We start from the raw sequence: 15,065 nt of genomic DNA, 5'->3' as shown, positions 1-15,065 counted from the left end.
GGATGTGATCGCAAAAAACACTGTCCCGAGCAACAATTAAAAAACATATTAACACAATATATATGATGACTATTTCACATTTCGGACACTCTCAGCTGGAGTGTTTTTTAACCTGATCTTGCAGTTTTTGACTAGCTGTGAATTTCTTGTTCCTGTCACCAGCAGCATCACTTATCAAAGATCTACACTTACCAGAAAGAGTCTCTATAGCCTTTATGGCCGAGTTCTGGTCGGGGAAGTCCACAAAAGCATAGCCGGATTTCAGTAGGACCTGGTCGGCCACTGGCAGCTTCCTCTCCTCAAAGAGCTCCTTTAAGTCCTCGACAGTGACCGAAGGACTTAAATTCCCAACATATAGTTTGTTCATGATCTGAAAGGAAAAATCTCGAAGGGGTATCAGATCTTGAGAGTGAGAGGGTGGCGATATTTCAGAGAAGTAGAAAAAAAATAAAAAATTAACAAAATAAAATAAAAAATCTGATGGGATAAAAAAAAAAAAACGCTGCAATTAACCCCCAGGAAATTACTAAACTATAGGCGACCCCCCAGCACCAACTCTGGCCCCGGTCTAACTCTTTTAACAGGGACTGGGAAAAAAAAAAAAGTGTCGTTACGACGCTACTCTGGAGCCAACAAGCACCGCCTCTAAATAAAATCTCCCTTAAAAAATCACAAGAAAAAAAATGTTTGGAGGTGCATGTGGGATCACTCCCGGTTCTCCGGCGTAGAAAGGAGCCTACATTTGGGGTATGACAGTGGCATGTTGATCACTGGGTACATTCGGCAAAGGGATGGGCTTAAAGGAGGCAGAGAGGTTATTTCATCAAATCATAATAAGGGCCGTTCCCTGGGTCCCTCCAGGCTGGGGGGGGTGGGGGTTAAAAAAAAAAAAAAAAAAAAAAGGCTACTGTGTGGAAAATCAAGTCGTTGTCACTTTACTTGTCGACCCAAACAGTGTCACTGATCCCCACTGTTTGCCTTTTTATTTATTTATGAGAGACATTGAAATATGGATTTATGGAGCTATGGACGCAGGGGGTCCAAATCTCTCCGTGGATGCCTGCATGAGATATTCTCCTACTATAAAAACATATGTTAGTATATTTATGATCTTGTAGGATTTTGCTACATTTATAAATCTGTAAAAAAACAACAACAACAACACACACACACAATTAAGGCTATCCTTTTAAAACCATACAGAAAGTGAAACCTTGAAACAGCCAGTCTTGTACATTCTGTCCTGGTGCAGAAATAACAGTTGTAATAAACAATATTGTTGTGCATCCTTATCAGGATCCACAGATTGGGGCCTCCGACCTGCAGCTTTACACAATGTTATTAAAGGTGATGCCACTTTTGCTTTGCATTTAGCCTTTAATTGTAGCAATGGAACCAACTGCAAAGTGTAAAACAAGGCACATATTTATTTTAGATGCAGATAAGGAGACGTGAGTGGATTCCTGGCCCTCAGTTTTAAATTTGCATTGGGGAGGCGGCTTCTCTAGTCCGTGTCACTCCTCCAGTTTATGCTCATACGTCAGTCTACAAACATGGTATAGAATTTCATTTTTTTTTTTTAAATATAGGTGTGTGCATGTGGGTGTGTTTGGGAAAGGCACTAAGCACCTAAACCACTAAGTAAGTAAAGGTGGATTTCAAAACAAAAGCTGAAACTTAAAGGGGCAGGGCTGTGGAGCTGCAGTGCTCATGCATGGATGTGTACCTACAGCAGTTACCGAGGGGAGGAGCCTTTGCCTACAGCTCTTGAGTGTTTCTACATGTGACGGGCCTGCGCCTGGAACATTACTGCCACCCTACTGTAGTGGAGCGAGTGCCAGCAGCAGGAGTGACCATGTCTCGCCGTGTTTACGTCAGTGTGTGTGTGAACAGAGGAATGTCCAAGCTGTGGCCTATTTACAAAACATCTCTTTAGTTGCTTTCTTGATGACATGCTAACACAGTTGTTGAAGGCCTCTCTGCTGTCAGCTGAGACCCATTCACTTAAAACTAAGATTCTTTTTTTTTTTTTAAACTCTTGACATGTATGATATGCAAATTTAACTATCTAGTTATGGCATTTGCCTTTAAACTTCCTGCCTTTGCATAACCAGTTATATTGCTATTACATTTTACTTCTTCTTTTTCTAAGTGTATAAACACAAAGCAGATACAATTGCATTGGAAATTTCATCTTTACTCCTGCAACCACCCAAAATGATTTCCACTCAGAAAGAAAAATGAACCGCAGCTGAAGGGGATGTGACGTTCGGTTACACAGAGCGACCTGCCGACCAAAACAAACAACAAACATGTAGTCTAGACTTAAGGTAGTACACAGAAAAGACATAAGATGATGCTGTTTCAAAGGTTTGGTCAGTGAGTGTGTGACTGGTGTCTTTACACTTTCCTATTTATCATAATTCTGCATTACATTTCCTGTGTTCTTTAAGTTAACTAGCTTTAATGGTCTTAACAGGAAAAAAAAAAACTGCCCATGATTAAAATAGTAGATTAAAGAACACACAATTACATTCATAAAAACTGTTTGGATTGAAATGGAATTGAAATTACATCTTCCTTACACGTTTCACTTTGGTATCCCCTGTGGATTAAGACATGGTGCAATAACCGTTTACACATTCCTATTATTAATATCTAGACGGTCTCAAGGTCCATTAAAATGTGTTAAGTAGTTATTTACTTTATTGGTTAAGTAATACACACAAGAAATGTTCTCATAACTGAACAGAGCTGTTAGTTTAACTGCTACCTGTCTGATAGATTTATTTTCTTGCCTGTATTTCAGGAGGAAATTTTAATGCGAAACATATGCTATAACCTTAAAAAGTACAATAGAAAGAGGATAATTGAGATCATTTACAAACAGCACCATCTTATAGTGCATCAACGTACCACAGGATACCTATTGTATTTTAATTGCTAATACTATCAGACTTTTAGAGGATTAGGTCACTGTTCGCTGAGAGCATCACAAATAAAATCCATTCACCTCTGCGGTCTTGGTGTGACGGGTGGAATTTCAGACTATTTCAAAACATGGAAAAATGAAACAAAAAATGTCTGCATTACTTTATCCCACTAGTTGATATTTTTAACTACTTTAACTACATCTGCAGACTACAATCAACTGAGACTTCAACAAGTCATTCAGTTTATCATGTTCTCCGGTGTGACCAGTAGGGGTAGATGTTAGACTTGGCAGGTTTTGCCTGACAACGTGTTGATTAGCAGTTTAAACACTGTACTTGGTGGAATAAACTTGTTTAGCTGCATTTACTCATGGGTTACTCTTCCTAATAACTTTTTTCAATGACTATAAAAAGTGCCAATAAATCAAACTTTAACCCATAAATAGTTTAAACTTGTGCCTTCCCTTACCGATACCAATCTCATTTAGTATAATACATTCACAGTTATTGTTCGGGGAACATAAGTCTGAAAATCAGAAGAAATTGCATTATAAATTAAATTACTGAAATAATCTGAGATATAGGCAAAGATTTAAATGTATGGAAACAGGTTAAGGGAATATGTAGTTGTCTAATATTCCCAGGGGCCATTAGATACTCCGGAACTTTTTTAAATGCGTTAAGATATATTCATTAGCAGCTTCGACAGCAACACAGTATTGTTTGCACAAGTCTGTGCTTGTAATCATAGAAAAATGTGGTTCTGGTGACACTTATTGCAGCAGGAACTACCACGGAAGCTTTTTTTGAGTACTTTGCCAGGTGTTTAGTTTGCCAACACTGACAGTGTCACAACGTGCAAGATATTGTGACAAAACTTTCAGGTGTGTAGTTGACATCAAAATGAAGGCAGAATTTTCAGGATGGGTGTAGTCAGATAAAGGAGGCTAGAAGTGGGTAAGGAGCTAAGTTGAGAGGACTAAAACTCTGCAGAAATCCACACAAAGCAATGCGATAAGATGGAGGCTTTCTATCTTTGTATTATAAACAGACTTGCAGCAGTAAATGGTTCAACTTTAGAAAAGCTGTAAGAAAGGACATGAGTCAAAGTGGAAAAAAAAAAGAAGAATCTTCCTTTTAATCTGTCCAAAGATGAATGATCACTCGATCTTGTATACAAAAAATACATTAATAAAAACATTAATATATTTTTTATGGCAGTTTTTGCCTATACATTTAAAATTAAAAACATGAAGGGACAGCGGAGTTATGTCGGAGGACACTGCTTCAAAACTGATCCCAGTACACATTTACTGGTCATATACGTTAGCAAACAGAAGTATGAAGATCACCTTAAGAAAGAAGATCTATTCTGAAATCAATCACTCAGAAACATTTCCTGTCCGTGTGTTGGAGTGGGAGGGGCTTGACAGTAATGTTCAATAGCGACCTGTTAAAAAAATAAATAAAAAGAGTGATTAAACCCATTGCATTCCATTTAATGCCTCAATAAACGTGTGGATAATTTACTAAAAGGACTCACGTGGAGAATAAGATCGCGATCTGGACCGAGACCTGTATGCCCCTCTGTAGTATGGGGATGGAGATCGCCTTCTAAAACGAGACAAAACGAACGAATTTAAAGAAGGTGTAGAATTTTTTATAAACACAATTAATTTCCCATTGTTAATTTGAAAAACGTAGATATTCACCTGTATGATCTGTAGTGGTCCCTGTCGTCATAGCGTTCATAGCCACCTCTGTCGTATCCACGGTCGTATCCGCGGTCATATCCACGGTCATAGTCACGAGAATTGCGTCGAGGACCACTTGGACCACTTCCGCTGCCACCGCCGCCACTACTACTACTACGACCATCTCCTCCACCACCACCACCACCACCACCACCCCCACCACCACCACTATACAGAAGATAATGCAAAAAATAGATTTCATTTTTAGATTTACAGTTATGATTTATTTTATCTATACAACTCCATCTCAATTTAAAAAGACTTAATTTAAATAGAGATTATATTCATCTTATTCTAATGTTGGAGCAACGTCGCTCTACTTGAAATTTATATTTCAAGTTGGCATTGTCAGCCAAAATTGTATTTTTTGAAATAAACTTAAATTTAGTGCTGCTGCTTCAAATAATCTGTTATTTCTTCCTGACTGAGCTAAAGATGTGTGTAATTGAATCAATCCACACAAACCCTCAGATGACTTACTATGTGGGCCGACCCATGTAGATTCCAGGGGTTGGGGTGTGAGGTCTTTTTGTAATGGAGAAGTCCACCCTGATCCTACGACCATCCAGCTCCATGCCATTGGCTCGTTCCTTTGCCTGACAGTGAACAAACGTATCAATTACCTTTTTAAACCCAGAATATATTCCAGGAACAGGTTAGACAGGGGATTTATCCCACTCATGTTCTTATACCTCTTTAGCATCATCGGTGTTCTCGAAGTAGACGAAAGCAAAGCCCCTGGAGCGCCTCGACTGCTGGTCATACACGATAGAAACGTCCGCCAGGGGGCCGTATTTAGAGAAGACTTCCCTCAGATCCCTCTCTGTGGTGTACAAGCTCAGGCCAAACACTCCAACACAACCGTTTGGGTCTGGATTAGCCTGCAATTTTAAGGTATTAAGGTTCTAAAGGGTCCTTCATAATCAAAACATAAATTTTTTTTTTTTTTATATATAATTGAGTTTCTTTTCTTTAATTTAGTATACATATTAGTGTTTAGGATCTAAGATGTATATAGTCAGACAATATGCAGAAAGAGCACAAGCAAAGCTGACTTTAAAAAGGGCCATCGAGCACTTACCCGATTGCCGATGTGCCTGCGGCGGTTGGACATCGGTGAGCGGCTATGACTCCTGCGCCGGCGTTCTCCACTGTAGGACCTACTGTGGGATCGCCGACGATAGGACCTTGAGCGGGAGCGAGATCGACTATAGTGTCTCCGTGAGCCACGATGGGAGTGAGACCTACGAGGACAGAATCACTTCCAACATTCATACTGGTTCTGTGGTTATTCATATTCAATTTAAATTAATTTAGAGCTGCTTCAAAAGGCAGATATGCATCTATATATCCAATCTGTCAAATTGACGGATTGGATATATAGATCATGTTGAGTGTTAGAAAGAGTCACTCACCCAGATTTTGACCTGGACCGAGAGCGAGATTTAGAGCGGGAGTGGCGGGAGCCCTCTTTTGAGCGGGCAGGTGACCGGGCTGGGGAGCGGCTAGCCGACTTCCCAGAGCCCCTTGGACTCACACTTCTCGATGCAGAGCGAGACTCCTGAACGAACCACACACACCAACACACCTCTTGTCAAAATCAATGAGAGGACAAACTGAGAAATTTGCCTAAATAATTCTATGTAGTAATTAAAACTATCCTGTGAAAAGTACAGAATTTTGGATTGTGGATTAGTAATGCAGGTAATTGTTATTTTGTTGCCATGAATAATATGACATAAACAATATTACATTAATCAATATAATTATATTGGCAACATGATGAAATAACAGAAATTTGTCAGTTGTGTAAAAAAAAAAAAAAAAATACAATGATTTAAACTGTTTGTAGTATTTAATAACAAAAACATGCACGCATTTGACAAACAGACCAGAAGATTACTTAGCGCTGTGGCCTTATCCAGATTACTTCCTTAACTTCATTTCTGTAACTTCATTACTTCACATTATTCTTCTTTCTTCAATTGTTTTACTTCTTCTTACTTCCCCCATCTCACACACTGCCCATACTTCTTCCCTCCTCATGTTTTAGCATGCATTCAACAATTCAGCTTCACACATCTGAGCTTCATATTATTGAAAATTAAGTGGACTTCTTCCGCACTTTCTTCTTAACCTTTATGAAAAAGAAAAGGATGAAGAGTATATGACTACAATTAAAACGGCACCCTCATTCAACTTAGTGTTATTATATCTTATGACATGCATGGAAATGTATAAGACAAAACAATACAATATTTGAATGTAAAGTTCAATAAATATTTCACTTTCGGTGGTTCTGCATTCACTAATGTCATATTGGCCACTTTCATTTAGAGAAGCATCTTGGTTGTGTTCTTATTAAACGTCAGACACACAAAACAGAACAGTGTCTTGTAGAATAATATGAGCCATGATTACCTCATGTTTTTACCTTACAATTATATTGTGTTTCACTTTACATGGACCCTGTCAAGTGGCCTCTAAGGCATCAATGTGTACATCAAACCACTGAATGTGTATAATATCTACTAAACATTAAACCCCACCAACAGTGATTTCCTTTATGTTCAGCACAAGACCTCAAGATGCTTCTGCCACTCAACTCTGTTAACTTGCATCATCAGCACAGACATGAAAACACTGAGTAAGGATACATGAGAGACTGCTACAGTGGCACACACACACACACACACACACACACACACACACACACACACACACACACACACACACACACACACACAGTGACCTTGTATTAACCATTAATAAAAAAACAAAAACACAATCACCATACAACTGCAATGGGAATAATAAGAGGGGTGAATGTGTGTTAATGCAAGTTAAGAAGGAGACATCTTGAGGCCGTTCATTGTCTTTTTATATCAATGTTTAATGCCACTGTGTCACTTGATTGCAGGGTTGGCTGTGCAGACCAGACTGTGGCCTAGCTGACGTTAGGCTAGTTAGCTGACGTTAGGCTAGTTAGCTGACGTTGGAGCGTTAGCCAGCTAGCTAGTCAGCTGACGTTGGAACGTTAGCCAGCTAGCTAGTCAGCTGACGTTGGAACGTTAGCCAGCTAGCTAGTCGTTGGAACGTTAGCCAGCTAGTCAGCTGACGTTGGAACGCTAGCCAGCTAGCTGACGTTGGAACGCTAGCCAGCTAGCTAGTTAGCTAACGTTAGCCAGCTAGCTAGTCAGCTAATGCATATTAGCAGACGTTATCATTTACTGTGACATAACACTGGCTTGGGAGTCATTGCGTCATTTAATATAAATAAGTAAAAAATAAAACAGGCATTTTAATGTTTTATAAACGAATTGATAATCCAGTGATATACTTCCATCTGGAGATCTGAGCTAGCTAGCTAGCTATCTAGCTAGCGTTAGCCGACACAACGCTAAGGCTGGACGCAGCGTTACCGTTTCTTTTGCACAATGGGACCGTTAACGTTAGCTCAGTTTACACGTTAGGGGGAGGCTTTACAAAGACCATACGTACCCGCTCGCCGTAACCTTTGTCGTTATCGCTCATATTTTTATTAGTACCACTCAATATATTACAATGTCAGGTTTTTATGCCGCGGTGCTAACCAGCTAGCTAAGCCTGCGAGTAAAGCCCTAACGCTGTGTGTGTGTGTGTGTGTGTGTGTGTGTGCGTGTGCGTGTGTGTGTGTGTGCTGCAGCGGTGACTACTGTCCATGCCACACACACCCCCCTGCACGCAGCTGACACATGACTACTGTAAACAATGAAGATATTATCCTCCAAAATATACTATTATATTTTCTTTAATGTATTTATGAGTTAGGTCCATAATTCTTATTTGACTCTGCATACCCTGATAACAATGTAAACCAATAAGAAACACAAACATCTGGAATTATGGTTGGGAGTATTTTTGAGATTGCAATGGACTGGAAATTGATCAAATCTTATACAGTACCAGTCAAAAGTTTGGACACACCTTCTGATTCATTTTTTCCCCCTACATTGTAGATTAATATTGAAGACATCCAAACTATGAAGGAACACATGTGGAATGATGTGGTAAACAAACAAATGCTCAACAAACCAGAATATGTTTTATATTTTAGATTCTTCAGAGTTGAATGAGAAGGTGTGTCCAAACTTTTGACTGGTACTGTATCTTGAGGGATATATATATTCAAGCAACTGTCATTGTCATCTAAATGAAAACATGAAATGCGAGCATACTGTTAAAATTAACTGGTTCATTAAGCCACATGAAAACAGTCATATTGACCATATTGATGTGCACTATTTCAAAGAGAATCTAACTTCATGTTTTTGTAATTCTCCTTTTAGCAACGGAATATGGAGATCAGAACATTAAGCCAATGTTATAATCAAAGGCTTTTTATATAAAAAAAATATTCTTATAAATGATTATCATAATAATAGCAAATGATTATTTTTTTTAAAGGATGCACGTCTTCTATCAATCAATTTTATACTTTCACATGGGAGCAAATAAGATTTTTTGAGAATAAAGATTTTAGTTAGTTCGCACTAACTATGCATGCCATTAACAATAGACTGCTGACTGTCTGTTCCTGCTATCTATTAGTGTTAGATAAGATACGATAAGATAAGATAAGATACGATAAGTGAAGATAAGATAAGATAAAATAAAATAAGATAATCCTTTATTAGTCCCGCAGCGGGGAAATTTACAGGATTACAGCAGCATAGAGGATAGTGCAAACAAGAGACAAAAATAAGTATTATAAATAAGCAAATGAGCAATAAAAAAACAGTTAAGAACAGTAAAGAATCCACAGTAACTGAAATATTATATATACAGACAGAAACTATTATAACTATTGTATTGCACAGTGTATTTGTATTGCAGAGGTTTTTAGTGTCATGTGTCAGTGTTAGTAGTCTTTCTCACTAAAACTGTATTTCAGCAGTGAAGAGCAGAAAATGATAAATGGTTTCCTGTGGAAGGAGAGGAAGGTAAGATGTGGCTTTTTTGGAAAGTTATTGTAAGATGACTGGGGCCCAGGAAAGAACAAGGTAACAAAAATGTTTTCTTCTTTTTTTTTGTTTAAGTAAAACCCTAAATCATTCCACATGGGTAAATGCACATTGTGGATTCGATCATTAACACTACAGATCTGAACAGAAAACAGTAACTCCTGTCTGACTGAAATTCAGCAATACTTTATATTTGTTACACCTGAAAGCAATACCAGACATCCCATGGATGTGACCAAAGATGTATAAAACAGACTATTACTCCATGACAGTTGCACTTTCTTTATTTCAAGTGAGCAGAGGCTGAGAAAGAGGCAGAAATGGAACAAACTGATTTTAAGATCAGATACAGCGATCTAATTTGCAGCAGCAGGCACATCAAAACTTATCACAGGGCTGTTTTGAGTTATGTTAGAGAAAAGCAGCTTTCAATTTTTACTTGCCCCTTTACTTTAGTTATCCTTATCTTTAATACAGATAAGAAGATTGTCATCAGAGCTGACTGAATGCAATCTAAAAGCAGAGACTAGAATTTTGATAACAGTTCAATTATAGAAATATGAAAAAGCTATAAATGAATATTGCCCATCTTATCTACTGCAAGACCAGAAGTTACAATTTACCAATTCACGGATCAGACAACTGAATATTTCAGAATACAAAACTCTGGATCCAGTTACTCAATGACACCTGTAGTGGGGAGTACAGAGAAAATAAAATAAATCATTTTGAATGGAAGAAAGATTTTATTTCAGTCAGAATATTGACTTGATAAGTTCACCTACCACAGTTATATAGGACATTTATTTTATGAAGATCTAGGTTACTGGGTCCATCTCGCTGACCAATGGGAATGTAAGGATCTGGTCTGGGGATTATTGTTGGCCCACCATCTTCAGAGAAGGCATATCTGTATGAAGGATCCATAAAGTATATGGTTAATGTGATGCCCCAGCAAAACATGCAAAACCAATGATTATGTTGCCTCAAAGAGCTGCTCACCTTCCATAATGCATGACAGAGTTGTAGTCATATGGACTATTGAGATTGTTTGTCACCCGTTTCCTGAAGTTCTGAATTTGGTCTGTCAAAAAATAGAATATACATGAAATTAGTAACAAGGTAAAGAAAAGGCTTTCTGTATGTAAAAACAACATTATTAATACAAACCTGGCACGATGTTTTTCCATACAATTGAGACGTACTGGTCTCGGTCTGAGCGAGACTGCTCGTGTACAAAGCCCAGGGCGTGCATGAACTCGTGGGCAGCCACTCCAGACCACATGCACCCAGGAGTCTGCAGTGACAGGACCTGGTTTCCTCCAGTCTGCCCCAGGAACGACCAACAGCTTGGGGTACAGAATCAGAAAAAAAACGTGTTATCATCACAAGGCAAAATCACCAATCAATTTCAAGACGTTCAAAAAGGCTACACGTAGCGGTCATACTCACCCATATCTAGGCTGAATATCGAGGAAGCTGATCTCATGAGTGCGTGGAACAAATTTAACACATGTGCCAGAGGCAATGTCTTGCATCCCAGTTTCTATGGTGATTCTGTCCATGTCGTCTACCGCACACAAAAAAAACCCATTTGAGTTTAACAGAAATTATTTGAACTCCCAATGCCTTTTCAACACCTCTTTAAATCTGTGTGTTCATACCATATAGTGGAGAAAGCATGAAGGGAACATAAACAAATCCATCAACTGATTTTGGCCACAGACAGGTGCTGCCTGGGCAGGTTATGGCACTCCGTGCATATGAGCTGGCAATGTCTCCCTCTCTGAAGGACAATCCTCGGGGCCCTCGCCATCCTGATGGACAAAAAAACACAACATTTAATTAGTCCAGTGTGTACTTCACAACTTTTACCCAACCACAGCTTACTTACTCGTGTTGACTTCCAGGATTCGATCCATCGCATTAATTTCATAGAGGTCTGCAATTTCATCTGAACACAAAAACAGACAGATCTTACAGTCTTCCTCTATTTTCTAATATGTAGGGCATTATTATTAAAAATTCATGATGAAGTGAATGTTAAACTTTTTCAGAGAGCCCACCTGAGTATTTCCTTTTCAACCTCACTTTCCCCTCATGCACTTCGGTAGCATTCTGTAATACAAAGGTGCATTATCATACACGTTTTGCAAAGCATAACAAGATTAAAAGGGTCTTTTTCCTTTTATAATATTTTCTCTTGGTACTGACCTTAATGGGTAGAGTGTACGCCTGGGTCAGCAAGCCAAACAAAACAGCCAGAAGGATCATGGTAGAATGCATTATTGTGTTTCAGACTGGTCTGCAGTCTTCCGATGCAAGAACTAAATGAACTCTTCCCCTCCGCTGAATCTATATATCCACTTCTCCTCCTCTGCTCTGTACCGATTGGGCACATGTTCTGTGATGAAGTATGATTAAGACCCCTTATCATCACATTGTGTGTAATTAACTCAAGTCTGACCTTGACTTGTGCCCTGCACTTAATGCATGTAAGATTCAGCACTTTCAGAAATGAAGATACTTTAAAGGTGCTTTGCTGTTGAATGTGCTACAACCCAGCAGTTGTCTTCACGAGAATAACTGTCCACCCAGTCCAATAGACTAGCAATTAGTGTCTGACTGTACCAGCAGCCAGTCATTTTGCGATAAACTATCTGTTGATAACTGTTTTGACAACAATCATTTTGTCGCATCGGTAAATATATAAAAACAAACCCTTATTGTTCTCTAAATGGTATTACTATTTTTATCAAGGGGCCAATTTGAAGGGCAATGACTGATAGAAGTTCATGAAATCTTGCCCAAGTCACTGCAGAACATTATAGTACTATAATATATCTGTATCTGATTTAAGGGTGCATTGTTTCACGTATAGATACATTTGTCTTGGCAAACCGTAAATTTGTTTTTCCAGTTTTCTTCTTATTAAAATGTACTTCCATCCAGCATATCCTTTAATGTGACCACATGACGCATGCTTTATTTTTTTAATATTTCATTTTATTGCAGTATTATGTATGACAGCATGTATGCAAGTAGTATTACATTTTCTTGACATTCAATTCATCTGTAACTGATTCATGAAGTAGCATGCTGTATACTTTATATTGGGTGTGTAAGGACACTTGGATGACTACTTCTCTTTTTACTACAACGATAATTGACACCCCCGCTCACTTTCTCAGCCTTCTGAACATCAGCGATATGTCTTGTTTAAACACACACGACTGCATGCACACAGGGTAAATGCTGATAGAAAGCTTGATTCAATCTTAATATAAATTGTTTCTATGATTTAACATTGTTTTATTGAATAAGCTTTCAGCACATTCCTGTTTCAACTCCGTACGGTTTTGGTTAGTCATCCGTGACACCTACAGAGACCGAGAAAGAAAGAGAAAGTGACATGTCTGGTGTCATATGCCCATTGTGCAATATGGTTAGTGGCTCCTTAAATAGTTACTTGAGGTTAGTTCAGGATGTTTGTTACCAACCACATTTGTAAAGCTTGTTGATTTTCATCCTGTCAATACGGCTGAGAGTTGACGCCTGGCCGAGCTTTATGTCCTTGATGTTCTTGCTGTTCTTTGGAATGATGGTTGGCTCCCCGTCCTGAGAGTAGGCATACCTAAAAATATAAATATTATGTGTTACATCATAATACCCTACCACACAGTAAAATATATTATTGAGTGATCTATATCAAATTATTACTTACATCCCAAAGTGCATAATTGAGCTGTAGTCATACGGTAGGTCCATGTTGTCAGTCTTGAATTTCTCAAAGTTCCTCACCCGATCTGTTGGAAGATGGAAGATATTTCATACTTAATATTTGTGAGCATTCATTATTGAAGTACAGTTAACTTAATTATAATTAATTTCCCTAATTCCATCCCCCCCCTTTCCTTGCCCCCTTTGAAATTACCCCTCCAAATGTTTGGCCACATGATGGTGACATAGTTGTCCCGGTCAAAGCGAGATTGCTCGTGCACAAAGCCCAGAGCGTGCATGAATTCATGGGAGATCACTCCGACATTGAGGCAGCCGGGGCTCTGAAGAGACACGGTCTGTCTTCCACCACGCGCACCGAGGAAGGACCAACAGCTGGATTAACACACACACACACACACACACACACACACACACACACACACACACACACACACACACACACACACACACACACACACAGCACTTATCATTAGATCATTAGATTAGTGCTGCACCGTAGAGCAGGATTGTTTATATTAAATGATGGTTGAATGTCTTTCCTTTGAAATTAACTTATATTTCAAAAAGCTGCTGCATTTCACATCTCTTCCTCACAGAATTTTCTTTTTGCCAAAAGGAGTAACATTTTAAAGACAAAGACTGCAGGGATCAAACTTTCCAAGCAAATACTCTCACCCGGACTTTGGCTGGATGTCGACGTAGTCTCGTTGGTGAGTCCAAGGAACAAACCGCACACAAGTACCTTTCTGTACACCCTCCATCCCTTTCTTTATGAGCTTTATCTCCATTTCAGCTGTATATTTGTAAAGACAGTGGTAAGGAACAGATGATTTATATATCATCAACTACAAAGTTAGTCAATTAAAAAAATGATCAGACGGTAATGTGTTAAATTGTTTACACGTAGAAAAGTAAAATAACATACAGTAATCAGGTGAGAGCTTATAAGCAACATAGACGTGTCCATCCACTGACTTAGACCAGAGGCAGCTACGAGCAAAGCAGACTTTGGAGCGTTTTCCAGAAGAAACAGCAATGTCTCCCTCTCTGAAACTGGTAGAGCGGTCTACAACTCTGGAAGCTGGGACAAATATCAGTGACAATTAAATCATTCTAGACATGGCAACAGGAGCTCATTTATTGTGTAAACTTCAAAAGAATTCAAGTAAATTGTGTGAAACTTACCTTGGAACTCATTAGCTTTAATGATTTCATCCATTGCTGTCCCATCATACTCATCCCGTTCTAAAAAAAAAAAAAAAAAAGCTTTTAGTCAGTGTTTTTACTGCTGTCTCACATAAACATTTAGATCAAATCCAAATTGCATTTACCTTTATAGCCAATGGGACCCTGTTTTGGGCTGAACAAATATTTCTGCAAAAAAGATGGCAAAAGTTGTTTGCAATTCTGTTGCAGTCTGCTGTTGAACCTGTTTAAATCGCAGTCCCACTCCAATCCCATGAATAGTTACCTGAGCATGTGCAGCCGATAGAAAGGTGGAAACCAGGCACAAGAGGATAATCTGCTCCATCTTTGCTGCTCAGATATGTCTTCAGTGTTGACATTTTACCTGCACAAACCCCCCGCGCTTTATAGGTGTTCCCAATCACGGTCCAGGGATAATACCTATGATT

General features: G+C 38.8%; 4 protein-coding genes across 4 annotated transcripts in view; all 4 read right to left on the bottom strand.

Moving 5' to 3' along the window:
• Nucleotides 1–609, bottom strand: part of igf2bp2a (insulin-like growth factor 2 mRNA binding protein 2a) — a 46,462-nt gene extending 45,853 nt beyond the window's left edge. The window contains exon 1 of the mRNA XM_054614821.1: nucleotides 193–609. Coding sequence (XP_054470796.1) covers nucleotides 193–367 — 175 coding nt within the window. The 5' untranslated portion in view covers nucleotides 368–609. The remainder of the gene's footprint in view (nucleotides 1–192) is intronic.
• A 3,460-nt stretch (nucleotides 610–4,069) lies between these two features.
• Nucleotides 4,070–8,328, bottom strand: tra2b (transformer 2 beta homolog). The gene is made up of 8 exons (XM_054615187.1): nucleotides 8,189–8,328; nucleotides 6,103–6,248; nucleotides 5,769–5,931; nucleotides 5,380–5,568; nucleotides 5,168–5,283; nucleotides 4,646–4,855; nucleotides 4,477–4,547; nucleotides 4,070–4,383 (listed from the first exon to the last, which is right to left on the bottom strand). Exons 1-8 carry the CDS (start codon nucleotides 8,219–8,221, stop codon nucleotides 4,373–4,375), a joined length of 939 nt encoding a protein of 312 aa, XP_054471162.1. The 5' UTR covers nucleotides 8,222–8,328; the 3' UTR covers nucleotides 4,070–4,372.
• Nucleotides 8,329–10,366: 2,038 nt separating this feature from the next.
• hce2l1 (high choriolytic enzyme 2-like 1) lies at nucleotides 10,367–11,976 on the bottom strand. Its single transcript, XM_054615794.1, has 9 exons — nucleotides 11,905–11,976; nucleotides 11,757–11,808; nucleotides 11,585–11,644; nucleotides 11,355–11,507; nucleotides 11,143–11,260; nucleotides 10,861–11,039; nucleotides 10,693–10,774; nucleotides 10,476–10,600; nucleotides 10,367–10,380 (listed from the first exon to the last, which is right to left on the bottom strand). The coding sequence occupies exons 1-9, from the start codon at nucleotides 11,974–11,976 to the stop codon at nucleotides 10,367–10,369; spliced, it is 855 nt and encodes a 284-aa protein (XP_054471769.1).
• A 1,077-nt stretch (nucleotides 11,977–13,053) lies between these two features.
• Nucleotides 13,054–14,962, bottom strand: LOC129104928 (hatching enzyme 1.2). The gene is made up of 9 exons (XM_054615793.1): nucleotides 14,903–14,962; nucleotides 14,763–14,805; nucleotides 14,617–14,676; nucleotides 14,357–14,512; nucleotides 14,107–14,224; nucleotides 13,625–13,803; nucleotides 13,415–13,496; nucleotides 13,191–13,324; nucleotides 13,054–13,070 (listed from the first exon to the last, which is right to left on the bottom strand). Exons 1-9 carry the CDS (start codon nucleotides 14,960–14,962, stop codon nucleotides 13,054–13,056), a joined length of 849 nt encoding a protein of 282 aa, XP_054471768.1.
• Between the last annotated feature and the right edge of the window lie 103 nt (nucleotides 14,963–15,065).

The sequence above is a fragment of the Anoplopoma fimbria genome, chromosome 16 (assembly GCF_027596085.1).
Source record: "Anoplopoma fimbria isolate UVic2021 breed Golden Eagle Sablefish chromosome 16, Afim_UVic_2022, whole genome shotgun sequence".
NCBI lineage: Eukaryota > Metazoa > Chordata > Actinopteri > Perciformes > Anoplopomatidae > Anoplopoma > Anoplopoma fimbria.
The sequence above is the reverse complement of the archived record's forward strand: the minus strand, read 5'-3'. Positions and strand labels throughout refer to the sequence as shown.

Bases quoted from the DNA above. Each gene is read 5' to 3' on its own strand.
- LOC129104928 (XM_054615793.1), bottom strand. From the start codon at position 14,962: ATGGAGCAGATTATCCTCTTGTGCCTGGTTTCCACCTTTCTATCGGCT. The intron at 13,497-13,624 runs GTAATTTCAAAG...ATCTTCCAACAG, and splicing joins GTGGCCAAACATTTGGAGGG to ATCGGGTGAGGAACTTTGAG. The intron at 13,325-13,414 runs GTAAGTAATAAT...TTATATTTTTAG, and splicing joins TCAATTATGCACTTTGGGAT to GTATGCCTACTCTCAGGACG.
- hce2l1 (XM_054615794.1), bottom strand. From the start codon at position 11,976: ATGCATTCTACCATGATCCTTCTGGCTGTTTTGTTTGGCTTGCTGACC. The intron at 11,261-11,354 runs GTATGAACACAC...TGTGTGCGGTAG, and splicing joins CATGCTTTCTCCACTATATG to ACGACATGGACAGAATCACC. The intron at 10,775-10,860 runs GTTTGTATTAAT...ATTTTTTGACAG, and splicing joins ATGGAAAAACATCGTGCCAG to ACCAAATTCAGAACTTCAGG.
- tra2b (XM_054615187.1), bottom strand. From the start codon at position 8,221: ATGAGCGATAACGACAAAGGTTACGGCGAGCGG. The intron at 5,932-6,102 runs GTGAGTGACTCT...CTGTCCTCGTAG, and splicing joins CGGTCCAGGTCAAAATCTGG to GTCTCACTCCCATCGTGGCT. The intron at 5,284-5,379 runs GTATAAGAACAT...GTTCACTGTCAG, and splicing joins ACACCGATGATGCTAAAGAG to GCAAAGGAACGAGCCAATGG.